General features: G+C 39.8%; 1 protein-coding gene across 1 annotated transcript in view; it reads right to left on the bottom strand.

Moving 5' to 3' along the window:
- sacm1lb (SAC1 like phosphatidylinositide phosphatase b) overlaps window positions 1–12,556 on the bottom strand; it is a 37,503-nt gene that overhangs the window by 18,505 nt on the left and 6,442 nt on the right. Inside the window, exon 4 of the mRNA XM_042106381.1 lies at window positions 8,760–8,887. Coding sequence (XP_041962315.1) covers window positions 8,760–8,887 — 128 coding nt within the window. The remainder of the gene's footprint in view (window positions 1–8,759; window positions 8,888–12,556) is intronic.

Here is a 12,556-nt window from a genome sequence, read left to right as displayed (position 1 = left end):
GTCTCCATGTGATCTGGGAAAGAAGTTGGAACATATTCAAGAAACAATGGGTTTCTAAAATTCAGTTCATCAAGGTATTTCACTTGATGAAGATGACCATGTGTGTTTCCATCACAAGTATTCATAACAAGGTTTGAGGACTCGTGGATCCAAGAGGCATTTGTAAAAAGATGATAAATCTTTAGTATTGATTTTTCTGCATCTGACAATGCACTGAATTTTAGAAACCCCTTTTTACTTGAACCATATGAACCATAAACTGTGTGTTTAGATTGGATATGTGCAGCAAACAAGTGACTCTCTTACTCTTCCATTGACTTCCATTGTATTAAAAGAGCACCACATGTGGTGCAAAGTGGTACTGCAGATAAAGAACAAATTCAGTGGATTTATAGACAATATTTGTAAAAAATCTTCTCAATGAAGAAACTTGGGCAGATGATCCTCACATACAGAATGATATATGGTAAAATTTAAAAAAAATCCTGTTAACTGTCCACGTGGTGAAATGAGAGGATGAAAACGGGCTTTTTGAAAATCAAGCCCAATTTAATAAAAATGCTCTGACAATATGATAATGTTAACAACCAAAGTTAATGCATGGACATGACCTTATAATCCATACATGAGTGGGAAAAAAATCTGATGAATTTGTGTCACATACTTTTTGAATGACAAGCCCTCAAAGGTGGTGATGTTTTTTCACATAATGAATTTATAGCCATTTTCAGAGCTTTGCAGAGGGGGAATTACACAAGATACACCTGATTTGGATTGTTTAATTCAACAGGAAAATGTACTTCTATTCACATAGTTTCACTAATGTGTGTGAAATACCAAAAGAGCCAATAATGTTGGAAGTTGAACAAAAAGGATTGTTCACCACAATGCTTAAAATGACTTGAAACTTCAAAGGGCTGTAGTTTTGGAACCATTAGTGATACAGATATACTATTTAAGATTTATGCATAGGTTTGGTCTACAAACACCTTTTCATTTTTTTTCAAACATTTTTTTCAGATTTTTTGGGAGAGGGTGACCTGCCAGCCACTGGGTGATTTGACACGGAATGACCCAACAACCTGGCTTCGGAAAGTAAAAAGATCCTACGAAAAATTTGTTTCAACCAATCATTAACTGATCCTACTTAATTTAACAACACTCTTCAGCCAGGTACAGTGGGCATTACTTCAAATAGGCCAGTTTCCCTCGTGGTCCGCGCGTACCATCACATGGGATCAGGCGACTTTAATTTGTATTTTTCCAGTGACGCTGCAACAACGCTGCAACAACCGGCAGATGTCTCTTGTGAGCAGGGTGTCTCATAAAAAGAAATGGAGCCTGGAAAACCCTACACAGACTTCACTACAGACTTTAGCAGACTGGTTTAGAAATAATTTAATAGCCAGAAATATGCCTGCCCTGCCCTAATAAAGAAATATTTGGTTAACTGCAAGTGAATCCTGTTTGCAGCCGTAGAAGAAACGCAGGACGAATGAAACATTCCGGTTTTCTCCGAGTGCAACAATGATAGACAGACATCATTTGGACAAAATATAGAGCATATTAACCTCCGTTGCTCAGCTAAATGCCTTCCTGTTACATCCTGTTATCACGGAGTTACAGGCGATAAACGATTTTTGATGGTCACAAGTTTACTTCATTAGCGGTTTATTTTTTTGATTATTAAAGAGTGTTTTTCATTTAAAGGTTTGACTTTGTGCTTATTCAGTAGAGCATTTAGTGCTCTCCCCAATCCCAGACGTTCACATTGCATGTTTGTTTGTAATGGATGCAACCGCGAGATACACGCTTGACGGCAATGAGTTGTTAACAGACATGAACCAAGACATATAGCCCAGGAGCAATCTATCTAAAATAACACATACTTGAAGTACCATTCAGGATATGTTGTCAAATATTGAAGTCATGGGAAGTTTACATAATTTAAGCTGTAGGATGTTTCATTCGTCCCCCATGCTGTTTCATTTGTCCCAGCCAGGAGGGACAAATGAAACAAAACACACGTTCAACTTCTCCTTAAATAACTCTTGAACAGTTTTGTTCAGAGCTATACATGCAACTGTATTTGACAAAGTACAGATGTATATTGCTAGTGACAAAATATTAACTTTCAGTGTTTTACGATGTCTTTGTCATGGGGAAGTGTTTTTCCCCATGCATTTATTCTAGGCTACTGTCAGTGACTGCCGCGAGAGAAGCGGGTTCTGTGTTGCGTTCATTTCAGTGACTGACGCGAGAGAAGCGGGGTCTGTGTTGTGTTGCGTTAATTTATTTTCATTGGGAATGCCCTGCCGTGCCGTCCACATCTCTTCGGCACAGCAGCAGCAATGGCAACTCTTCCTTGAACTTTTAAGTGGTGTTCAATGGTGTTGCTAAGTAGGCCGAGTTAGGCCTATAGGCCTAAATCAACATTGAATTAGTTATTGGATGATATTAAAAAGAATCGGAATTATTTGTGGTTGAGCTGGAAATTTCAACTTGGTGATCAAAAAGTTTTGGATTTCATGTTGACCGCGACTTCAGAGCATTGTTACGTTGTGTCAGTGTAAAGTTAGCTAGCCTAGTCTAACCAAATATTTGTCTTACAAATCTAAACCACAGGCTCACGTTAATCTAATGGGCTTTGAGACATCTGTTTTGTCTTGTGACAAAGTCTCCTGGTTCAGTTGTTTCCAGTTTCATAGAAACGAGGGTGTTACATTTGCAGTAGCCTAACTACAAAATCCAACCTAATAACGACCCCCACTCACCGTGGCTAGGTGGAAGGTGTTACAGTAATAACCGATTGTCATAGCCTACAGTGGACTAGGGCTGTCAAAATTGCTCAAAAATGACGTTCGAATTTTCCCTCTAAAATAAACACATGTATTCAAATATATTGGAATATCTAGGCTATATTATTTGCGCATTATGTCAATGATGCGCGTCACGTCATCTGTTTTTAACTTTTTGGAAACTTTTGAATTAACTGAAAGAAGATAAATATTTTTCGTTAGTTTTGGAAGTTTATTTTTACGTAGCCTACAATGGCCAGTTCCGACAAAGCCGAAATAACTCCTTTTGAAACAATGAGTGCAGGCCGTGCATTTGTATGGTTATATTGCTTGACAGGGGGGGGATCCCAAGCAGCTTTCAGCCATAAGGCTACTTTGAGAACATTTCCTAATTCACCCGACACTGATATTCAAAATGTTAAAAAACTATTTCGTCATAGCCTATAAGCAGTTTAATTAAATGTAATGTTAGTTGTAAACAAATGGGCTACTTGGTGAGGCTTGGCCTCACAGATGCGCTCGTGCCTTAGATGGCAAGAAAAATCTTCACGATTTAGGCCTATTAACTGACCGCCCGAGTCACGTTGGCTGGGGGGGCAGGGGGGGGGGGGGGGGAGGCCCATCAGACATTTGTCCCTAGGGGTCTATGAATTGTTAATCCGGCCCTGCCCAACAAATCACACCTTCCCACCTCTGTGACAGCTTAAAAGTCGTCGAGAGGACTCCTAACTCACAGACCTACAGACCCACAGACAGTCTTGAGTTAATGCATTAAACATTGTTTGCTGGTAACCCGCCACAAATAGTCTACAGATTCTTGCGTGGGTATTCTCTATTCTCTCCAAAATGTGCCCGTTCTGTAGGCTGGCCAAGTGCGTAATTCTGCGGCATAAAGCAGATGTATTTGTTTATTGTACAGAAAAATAAAAATAACCTGTCAAGCAGTCAATTGACTACATTGCAGTCAAGAAGTAGGGCAAATTAATTTACGAAACCAAAACGTCATAGTTGTCTAGGCCTCTATTGCGTAGCCTGTTAAAAACGGCGCTAGATAGTATTAAATCGCCAACAACATTGTTTTCTGCAGAAGACTACCCTAGGCTACAGATTAGTTCTGAACAGTTATTGGCTCAATTATCGAAAAGGTGCTTTCGTCCTCCGCAAATTAAACAGGTAGTTCCGTCGAGAGACGTTAGAATAAATTAGCGTTTGCGATTGACAACGGTGTGATAAGTAGGCTATAACGCTAACTTTGCAAAGTTAACTTGCATCAATTCTGAACAAAGTTGTATAGGCTACACCGCGCCAGTTGTAGTCTGCATGAACAGTTCTTGCACAAGACACTGTTTTGATTTGCGTAGGGGAGGTGCGTGCTGAAGCCAACCTGTTTGAGGGAGAACGGTGCAAGGAGAGAATGCGTGCTCTGTCCCGCGCATATCTCTACCATAAAATAATGTTTCTAGGGTAATCTTTATTTTCAATAAGCAAGCATGCCTATGGAAACAATAAGTCAATATATTAGAGATATCAAGAGTAACGCAGAAATGGATGTTAGTTATTCAGTAACTGTAACGAATTGTACTTTGTAACACGTTACCCCAACACTGACAATAACGTAGACAGCAAATTAAGATATTTTTTCGTTTTGTGGAGCGGCACCAGTACCACTGTGTAGCCAAGCCTTATACCATTGGCTACCCAAGTAGCCTAAATCGAGGTAATGTTTAATTATGCATGATTTATTTTGTTATTGAATTCGTAGGCTGGGATTCCTCTCAGCAACAATGATGTTTAAAGGTAGCCTCCTGCTTTTTCAGAGGGGGCGGCAGGCATACTACTGACAGAGCGATGTACAGTGGCAGAGCGACGCACAGTGGCTGAAACTGGTACTAAAGTTTCACGCAGCTTCACACCGCGTAATGTGCGACTGAAGTGGCCATTTCAAAGTAATGCCCACTGTAGCTCAGCTAAGAAACACCTGTATTAAGTGCACAGGCAGTGGAATACATGGCAGGACTTTTACTTTCTGAAGCCGGGAACCTCAGTCTTCTCACAGGACACCTTGAGTGGATTGACTGCTTACAGCATTAGTTTTTTTCCCTTTATTCAGCTAGGGCAGTGAAGAGTGACAGGAAGCAAATGAAAGAGAAAGATGAGGTGGAAATCAGTATATGACCGCAGGTCGGATTCCAGCCCAGCTCCCTGTGGGCACTTGGACCCAAATGTGGTGCAGAATCAGTAGCCAATTGCACTAAGCTTATAGCTCCTTCACAATTAGCAATTTTTTGACAATCCCTATTACTTTTGTCCAAACTGAGAAATATCCAATTCTTGCAGACTATGACATGGCCTGAAATATGATCGATGATCTGCATTTTTCGAGTATGGTATTGCAAAGGGACCTCATGATCATATCTAGCCCCGCCCACAACATTTGAGGTCGGGAAGTTCGGTCTGGCATTGCTCCGTTGTGGAGCGACTATGGTCTGAACAGCTCTGGTTCGAGCAATCAAAATCGGGCTTTACGATGATGGACAGGTGAGCAACAGCCCCTCGTCTATCACATCATCTGAGCACACTTAGGTTGATTTTGTTTGCAACAAAAACACTGTGGCTAAAAGGAGGCAGATGGCTTTTAAGACCCCATATGGAAAAATGCATATTATTTCAATGAGGTTTTATCACTGAAAACTATTATTTCTGAAAACTTTGGCCAAAGTTGAGATGTGGGAAAACTCATGGTTTCACTTTCATTTTTCAAGGGAAAACAGCGAGTTGCATTGTGACATGTTGTTCCCTTGTTCGTTTGAAATCTCTGATTGACCACCAGTTCGAGGGATTTGCGACAGCCTTCCCCAGCTATTATAACATGTTTGTAGCATATCGGTGTTTGACGAAATTATTTTTAAAAACGAAGGGGAAATATCAGTTTTTCCTAATAGCCTACCCTGCTACATATCTCTTAGATTTCGCTAACGAGTGTTGTAGGAGATATTGACGGCACAATAACTTTTACAAAAGACCAGAAAACAATGTTAAGGTATTTGTGGAGAAGAAGGATGATTTGTGTGTTCTTCCTACATCTCACGGTAAGCTATTTCGTTGCTCTGATTGGTTAGGTCTATCCAATTGAGTGCAGAGGCATTCCCCCCCTGTATCGGTTGAAACACGCCCCATAACTACATCCCAATGGAGCAGTATCAGACTCATATTCTGACTAGAATGAGTATGACAACGTCAGGCTAGATCATATCTACATTACAAAGAGAAACACAAATGTAAACCTGCTGCTAAAGCTATAAGAATAACTTAGTCACAAATATTTCATGTTACTTGAGCACAAAACAATGCAACAGTGAGTGAGTGCTTGACAGAAGCCTGACGGAAGAGGAATGTGAGCAGGTCAGAAGGAGCTTAGACACACAGGAAAATCTTTGTCTTCAGAGAGAATCTTTGTTTGGCACATCCTCGTTTCACTACTGCGCCAGACGTCTGTGTGCTGCTGTGAGTCAAGCTCTGTCTTCTACTCTTAGCAGGCAGAGGTTCTATCCACTACGCTGCACAGAAATGCAAGTGGTGCCATGGGGACACTGACAACATGAATAAAAAAATAAAACTGGGTTTATAGCATGTAGTGCAACATGTTGTGAAGACAGGCCATTCATGGCGGATTTTCAACAGTGGCTGAATGGCAAAATTCTTGTCACAGCAAGTCACTCAGTTAAAATATAATGGACTGTTGAATATGATGCCCCAACCACCAGGGCTCAAAATCAACTTTTTTTCTCAGTGTCCCGCAGCTGTCCCGAATTCTACTTGGCACTGTCCTGGACTTAAACACCAGTGTCCCAAATTCAAGTTCTTGTTTTTTCCTATTCTACATAATAAACAGCATAATAATCAGTAACTTGCATCACTTAATTAACTCGTTCTGGTCCACCATGTCAGTTCTGAACAATTTACTAAACACCATTTTATTAACATTAATTATCTGCTGTTTCACACAACACTCATTTTCAGAGATTGCGCTTTTGGCTCTTGTTTAAAGTTGCACTAGACGTTCTCATTGTCCATCGTTTTGACGGACAGGGTTGTAAAACATTCCGTCAATAATCTATTTTCACGTGTCTTTAATTTCAATGTCAGTTTGGTGTGATGTCATGGCCACAGATCAGTGAAAACAATAAGTAGCGTGGGAAATTACCACAAAGCTGTCAGATAAGGCTACTCTCCTGCCGCACTCTCACCCTCTTGTGCACACTCAAATGCATTTCCAATTAAATGAAGTAGCAAACTGTAGTTAGATCTGCTGCAACAAGCTGTTTTGACATTGTAAACATTCTTTAAAAAGAGTGTAAAGCAGTAGCCTGAAGTTAACCACAATGTCGTCTATTGCTGGAAAAAAAAGCGAGCGGCCTATGATAACCTAATTAAATGCTCGGCGGGCCGGATTAAAGTGCGTGGCGGGCCGCAGTTTGGACACCCCTAGCCTTAGAACTGCCACAGCGAAATGTCAAATGCTAACTTAAATAACGGTTTTCATTGTTATAGGCTACCTTGCAACACTATCGTTTTTTTCAAATCGCAGTTGCAGTAGGCTATTTAGCTCAGCATGATATTGGTGATGTTTGTCTGTCACTGACAGAAAACACGCAGCATTTTAGTCAGAGGACTGTCATCTTTTTTAGAACACCAGTGTAACCTTAGGCCTACACTATCAGTCAAAAATGTTCACAATGTCATGAAAACAAATGCCATTTACCTGCCTGCTAGTTAGGTAAGTTAACCTCTATATCGGAAAGTGACCCATTAGGCCTACCGCCCGTGCCCTATTTTGTGTCGGCCTATGAGTCACTTAATATTCATTTAACCAATATGGCACCCAGCCCATTTGGGTATCTTACTATATTTGTACCAAAAATAACATTGTAGCCTACAGTGATTTGAAGAGCAGTAGCCTAAACGGTGTACAAAACCGCTTCTTTACAGATCAGCTGGCTAACAAATTCAGGTCAAATTTTTTATAATTTTATTCAGACGAGAAAGATACGTTTAGATTCCCATGTGAACAGTTTAGGAAAAAAGTACCTATTTTGACATTTGTTTTGCTATTTTTTCTACTGTCCCAGAGTTGTCCCAGACATCATTCTATTGTGTCCCCGAAAGCATTTTTTATGGTCCCCGGGACGTCGTTCATTTCGAGCCCTGCCAACCACCCTGCCAGCATCCCACCAGCCATCCTAATTTGCCTAGTCATAGCAACTATGGTGTCACTTCAGGTATGTGGTTAGTCATATTTAAATAGCACCATCACAGTACTACATGGTACCACTAGATGAAAAGCAGCAAACTGCACCGGTTACCTTTTTGTTTTGCAGCAACATATTACTCATCACTCTATAAACCTGCTTTAAGACAGTAACTTTATCTACTTCATTTTAATCTAGCAGTTTCCCGGACCCTGCTGAAGCAGCAAGAAACTGAGCAAATTCAGCCTGTACCTGAACATGGACATGGACAAGCACTGCAGACAATCCCAGTTCAAGCATCCTAAGTCCATATTTAAGCCCTTCCAATTACACACAAACACATTGACACACCCCTCAACCCATATGTGCATTGCAAAAACTACTTTAAGATCAAAAAATGAAGTTGGTTACCTAACACTTTTCGCAAAATCAACTAACTTAATTTAATAAGAGTTTGACTTATTTTAAGACGTCTCATCATGAAAACAAGCCAGTTTGGATGCCAGTGTCTTTTGATAAGATTACTTTAAATAAGTCAAACTCTTAATAAATTAAGTCAAAATTATCTTATGAGAGAGCGCTAGGTAAGTGTCTTTATACTAAAAACAATACCAATAAGATTTTTGTTAATCTTAATATAAGATGAATAACACTTGGTTAGATTTTCAGATGTACCACAAGGCTTTCTGGAAAACAATGACAGCGGTCGCACCTGATTATCGGTGAGGTGAAGGACTGTCTTTTTGTACGAGATGACATCAAATTCCACAGCCTTCCAAACCAAGTGCCCAAGCAGATCCCCCACCTTTTTCTTCTTTGTGATCACAATGAGGTACATGCCTGAGAAGATGAGGACATGCAACTTATACCATCATAGCAGAAATTGAATCATGATATCATAAACAATTAGGTTTAATGAAAACATACAATAAAACATACAATCACAATAAAAGGTAGTAAGAAAGTGTAAGAAAATGCTTTAAAGCAACCCTATGCAGTATATTACAAGTATTTACATTTTTATCAGGCAACTACTTTTGGCATCATCATCAAATTAATTTTGATGGTACATTGATATATGTATATTGATCATTTTTATGTGGTCAATTAAAATTATCCCACTTATTCGATCACTACTATTCATCTTAAAAAAATGCCTGATGCTAAGTTTGGAGTTCCAAATGTCTGGTTATGTTGTTCAGATATATGGCCCAACCGATTGACATTCGCAGAACATGCGGACTTACACCCAGGTCTGAAAGCAGCTACTAAAAGTGTTCCATCAGGTACCATGAACAAAACAGTAGCAAAGTTGGAAGTGCCCCTGCTACAGTGTCAACATGGAGAAAATCTAAATCAGATATGCCATGGTGTTTCAAGAAAACTATTGTATTTTCTATGAAAAGCAGTCACACATTTGGCTACATTTAGAGATCGCAAATGAGGCTATACTATGCCCATGTAGGCTACAGCAATGAATTTATCAGCATACAAAACTTTTTTTGTGCAAACACTTGGGAGTAGCACAAAGGCCTTGGCCTACTATAACAGCAAAAGCTTGTGATTCCAGTCGGAATGCACATTAAATAGATTGCTTTCATGGCATGGTATGGGCAAAAGTGTAACATTAGGCTACTGCTCAGAATTTCCAGATAAAAAAAGTTACTCCAGCGTACTTTCTATGCACCCATCAGTGTGATCACTATTAGCTTACTAGAGCGAGTGACGTGACAGGGAAAAAATGTGTAACCTGTCTTCTAGCCACACTACCACTTATGTGAGAACTCAAAAGGCAGAGCAGAGTATGTCTGTTTTAGGTCACTATCAATATGATGGTGCTTTATATGTATAGCACCTTTCATACACAGAATGCAGCTCAAAGTGCTTTACATTTGGAACATTTAACACAATAATAGAGAAGAAAATAATAATAATAATACATTTTGAGACTAACACAGCAAGTTGTTGCGGTAGTATAGGCTTTGCTAACAAATGGTTAGGCTAACAAATGCTTATGCTTAGGCCCCGTTGATGTAGACTTTAAGCGGTTAGCCTTAGCATGTTGTTAGTATTTGTTATGATTATATGAATTTATATACAGACGTTTAAGGAACATAACAGTAGAACTGGCAGCTTTAACCCTTAACCCCCTACAAGCATGCCATATGGCAACACTGGCAAGGAAAAACTCCCATATTCCCAGAAGAAACCTTGAGCAGAACCTGACTTAATAGGGGGAGCCCATCTGCTTCTGGCTGGCTGCAGCTCTAATGGCAGCAGTCGAATGTAGAATAATCTGAAAAAGCAGTCTAAGATAAAAAATGAGTTAACTAAAGGCTCTCATGTACAGGTATGTTTTCAGGTCTTTTTTTAAAGATATTCACTGAACTCGTCTGTTTGATGTACAGAGGCAAGGTGTTCCATAGCTTTTGGGCATAATGGATAAAAGCAGCTTCTCCACTTTTTTTGTGAAGCACTTTGGGTACAAATAAAAGACTAGCATTGGAAGATCTAAGTTGCCTTTGCGGTTGATAAGATATGCCAGAGCTTTGTAAGTAATTAACATAATCTTAAAATCAATTTTACAGGAAACAGGGAGCCAGTGCAGTTCAGCTAACACAGGGGTGATGTGCTCTCTCTTCTTGATCTTAGTTAAAAGTCTAGTAGCAGAGTTCTGTAGGCGTTCCAATTTATTTATACGTTTTTTGGGGAGACCAGTAAAAAGTGCATTGCAGTAGTCTAATATAGATATAAAGGGCTCCGTCACGGCGCGAGTCCATGCCGGTGGACACCTGTGATATCACAAACGTTACGAATGCACATCAATAAACTGACAAACGTAACCCGCAACATTCACAACTTTCATTCATCATTGTTCCACACATATGCCGGCATAATTACAACATGATATGGAATAAGCTGTCTGAGTTGATATGTCGTTTGTTATGTGCGTAGTTGTGCTGTTTGTTCGTTCATTCGCTAAGATGTTTGTTAATGTTTGTCGGGAAAGGCCTACCGGCAACGTAACAGTGTAGTTAACATCACGACACGCATAACATGCTACATCTAAAAAGTATGTGTTTATTGTATTGGTGGAACAATGTGTGTGGTGGACAATAATTTCGATAGAAAGGTAGCCAACCTGTAGAAGGGGTTCACACTGTCCCACTGGCAAACAGGAAGTGGTGCAACTGCTCCCCTATTTCAGGTAGTGGGGTACGGTTGGCTACCATTGCATAAGAGAGCCACAGGGGGGAAATAATGTGCTACGGGAATGCTATTAAGTAGTACATTTTCTTTATGCATTTAAAGCTTATGATACTGTCACGGGGAATGTGTTGCAATGTATTTTGTGTATTTTTGTCACTTCTCATGTGTTATATTGTTAATTGATTAAATTATGTGTTGGTATAGCCTATGGGTGGGGTTTTGGCCTATTTATAGGGGCAGTATGGAACTTGTATTGAGTATGTTCTGGGCTATGAGAGAGAGAACATTCTCTGTGCTGTGTGTTGGGCCAGTGAATTTATGGTATTGCAAATTATGGTATTGTTATGTGTTTATGTGTATATGTTATTATTTAGTCACTGTAAATACTTTTTGCACCTCTGGCATTTTGAGAATAATAAATCTCCCATTTGGGGCCCTCCTATTCCTGGGGCCTCATTTATAAAAGGGTTGCGTAGAAACATTCCTTCATTTGATCTTAGATCATTTCTGAAATGATCGTACGTGTGATTCAGAGAAAATTAACTTAAGCACAAAAAAAACGTGTGTACGCCACCCTTCCAGATGTGCCCATTATAAACCACAAATGAACATCAAACTGTGCGCAGCCGGATGGTTTCAGGTCTCCGCCTTGTAAACACCCCCTCATCAATATCATTAGCATATGTTTTAATGAAATCAATGGCCTAAAGGCTGCAGTCAAATTATATATTGAAAACATTGTATAGGCCTAGCCTATGCCATCTGATGTTAACTAGCCTATATGCGTCAGTTCGAATAGCTTAACTAATTATGTTTTTTCCAGCAAAGCTTTCTGGAAAGACATCGTATGCATCCATGTCAATTGTCCTCTGCTAGCTTTCATTCCTTTTAATTGCAGTAATGTGAATAATCAACATTTAGTATGTTTAGGCCTACTTTGTAGAAAGAAAAAAAATGGGTAGGCCTAGCTTATGAAGGAAAGACCTCTAGGCCTACAGCATAATCATGTATGTTATGGTACAGTAGGCTACGTTTCCAATATGACCCAGGGTAATATGCTGATTTAGCCTACAAAACAGAGGCAGTGTTTCCCATACATTGACTAATCTGTGGCGGGGCGCCATGAAATCAACATCGGCCGCCACAGATGAATAGTCTATGTTTTAATTTAATTTAATTTAAATTAAATATAAGATCAAATCCTTGCATTGCCATTGAGCTGCGGCTGCGCTTTTTACGCACACAGCCTTTCCTTACCCCACCCCGCTCTCTCTCGTAGCCTGCTGCCCCTCCTCTGCA

The sequence above is a fragment of the Alosa sapidissima genome, chromosome 10, assembly GCF_018492685.1.
Source record: "Alosa sapidissima isolate fAloSap1 chromosome 10, fAloSap1.pri, whole genome shotgun sequence".
Taxonomy (NCBI): domain Eukaryota; kingdom Metazoa; phylum Chordata; class Actinopteri; order Clupeiformes; family Clupeidae; genus Alosa; species Alosa sapidissima.
Note: the sequence above shows the minus strand (reverse complement) of the source record. Positions and strands in the feature narration are given on the sequence as shown.